This window comes from Scardinius erythrophthalmus (assembly GCF_964197995.2).
Source record: "Scardinius erythrophthalmus genome assembly, chromosome: 4".
Taxonomy (NCBI): domain Eukaryota; kingdom Metazoa; phylum Chordata; class Actinopteri; order Cypriniformes; family Leuciscidae; genus Scardinius; species Scardinius erythrophthalmus.
In genome coordinates, this window is record NC_138224.1 from 1206772 (window position 1) to 1209271 (window position 2500).

The 2500-nt window shown below is 40.0% G+C and overlaps 2 protein-coding genes across 3 annotated transcripts in view; one reads left to right on the forward strand and one right to left on the reverse strand.

The window, feature by feature from the left end:
- The window catches only part of ripply2 (ripply transcriptional repressor 2), a 486302-nt gene that overhangs the window by 123518 nt on the left and 360284 nt on the right, over positions 1 to 2500 (reverse strand). The window lies entirely within an intron of this gene.
- tmem214 (transmembrane protein 214) overlaps positions 1 to 2500 on the forward strand; it is a 15792-nt gene that overhangs the window by 3774 nt on the left and 9518 nt on the right. For both annotated transcript variants that reach the window (XM_081363251.1, XM_081363250.1), the window contains 3 exons: positions 663 to 797; positions 1719 to 1801; positions 2377 to 2482. In XM_081363251.1, coding sequence (XP_081219377.1) covers positions 663 to 797; positions 1719 to 1801; positions 2377 to 2482 — 324 coding nt within the window. The remainder of the gene's footprint in view (positions 1 to 662; positions 798 to 1718; positions 1802 to 2376; positions 2483 to 2500) is intronic.

Genomic DNA, 2500 nt, shown 5'->3' on the forward strand with positions numbered 1-2500 from the left:
TACAAAGCAAACATGCAAAGACTGAGTCAAACGCCATTTACAAAATAAATAAATAAATAAAAGGTAAAACAATAATGTCGGACGATTTTGAAGTTGAAGGAGAAAATGCCTACGTCAGGTGACCGCCTTTCCAGCGTGATTACATAATGTGTGTCGCATCACAGCGAGTGCAAGACCAGCATTAGTGGTTAATATAAATGTGTATTTTGTTCTAAAATGGCCGCTGGATAAGACTCTTATTCCTCGGCTGGATCGTGTCGAGACTTTGAAGCTGCACTGAAACTCACATCTGGACCTTCGACCCGTTGGACCCCATTGAAGACACTATATGGAGGAACACCCTGGAGTGTTTTCCTTTATTTCTTTTCGCCTGAAGAAAGAAAGACATCTCGGATGACGTGTGTGTGAGCGTAAATTATCAGGAAATTTTATTTCTGAAGTGAACTAATACTTTAAATTTTCCTTACAAGCTGTTCACACGTTGCCAATAAAAAAGCGCTTAATACAAGAAAATTCGTACATAACCCCTTTAAAAAAAACAAAAGACTTTTTGGACCAAATCCAGCGTCACCCTCTGAACGTCACGACTCCATTGGCTGATCTGTGTCCTGAAGGAAAACTGTGTTTTTGCAGATCTTATCTAATGCTGTTTGTGTGTCTAGATTACCCATACTGCCTTGCTGGGAAGGAGCTGAAGGGCATCGTTAAGAACCTGCTGGGCAAATGTTCCGACGCGCTGCCCGAGTTCTTCGACCACTGCGTGTTCACCATGATCCGAGAACAGGACCGACAGCCGAGTGAGTCACGTTCACACACCGCACTCTCTGACTGCTTGTTCGGCTCGGCTCGTATTTGGGTTTGGCCAGATTCCATGTGTGTGTTTGTCTCCGTTGTGTATTAGATGTGTGTGTGTGTGTGTCAGTTACAGGAATAATGACTCTTCTGTCATTCTCTCTCTCTCTCGACCCTTTCCTTCAGTGATGTTCGTGATAGAACTGATCAATCATTAATTTTGTGTCGATTAACTGTCATACAAGTAATTGTGATTAACGAGATATATATAAATTAGGGATGCGCAATATATTATCGGTATCAGCTGATATACGTTCATTTTTGATGTTATCATTATCGGCCCGATAATAACATTTTGTAAAATATATTAAAGCCGATATATAATGTATTATTTCCTTCAGCTGAGACGCTTCAGATGTTCAACATGATGGATCTGAATCGCTTGAAATATGATTGGAATCACTTCAGAAAGGAAAATACAGTTCAGTGCAACATGTGTCATATCGGCTACATAACATCATAATGAGAACATCAGTATAATTGTGTGTGTGGGACATGGCTTTAGTTTTTGTAATCAGGCTCTGAAAAATGATATAAATATTTATTTAAATTGATCGGCCAATATATCGGTTTTTGGCTTTCAAATATAAAGAATTATCGGTATCGGCCAAAATTTTCATATCGGTGCATCCTGATTATACTTCTTAAAAATGTGTCTACATGCTTTCATAGACAGTCTGGGATGGTCTCTTTTTTTTCTTTTTTCGTCAATACAAAAAGCAATTAATACATGAAAATTCTTGCATGCGACCCCTTTAAACGTTTACATTTCTCTTATTTGAATGGCAAAATGTGCTCAATTCAGTTTAAACTGCACATTTACTGCGGTTATCTCTAATAATTGTGTGTTTCTGCTGCTTTGGCAGGCGAACCTCTGCATGGATACAGGATGTGTATTCAAGCCCTCATGCAGGACAAACCCAAGATCGCCACGCTGAACCTCTCCGACGTGAGTCCAGCTCTTCATACGCCACGATCAAACTCAGCCGGGCAACTAATAGAGCCGGGGATCCAGTCAGATGCTGCGATTCGATTCCCGATGCGACTCAATGAATATAGATTTAATACAAATCCTATATTTATAAAAAAAGAACAATGAACAGAAGTTTAAAAATGGTTTATTAATAAAAAGAAATTAAGAGCCACAAACCTGTATATTAAACTCTTTTTATTATAGGTACATTAAAACAGAACCAACTCTATATTTCAAATGCATACAATGAATAGACAGGATTTTGGTGCAAGATGAAAAATTGATGCTGAAAGTCAGACAGTCGCACGCCTTGATCAAACAGGATCAGGCTATCTTATGTTTAAGATTAAACACACACAAAATCTCCCAGCATTCACTGTAACATGCAAGCCTATGAACAGTGGAGGAAAATGGATAATGGTAATGGATAAATAAATATGGGAAATAATAGATAATTTAGCCCGATTTAACTAATAGACGCTCTTATGACACTGTTTCACACACTGACAGTGTTTCTGCAGTTGACTGAGGTGTGTGTGACCTCTCCACAGCACCTGGAGCTCTTGCGCTCGCATCAGAACCGGCCCGTCACGTGCCTGACCATCATGTGGGCGCTGGGACAGGCGGGCTTCTACGACCTCGGCCAGGGCATCAGAGGTGAGACGTGTGGAGAAA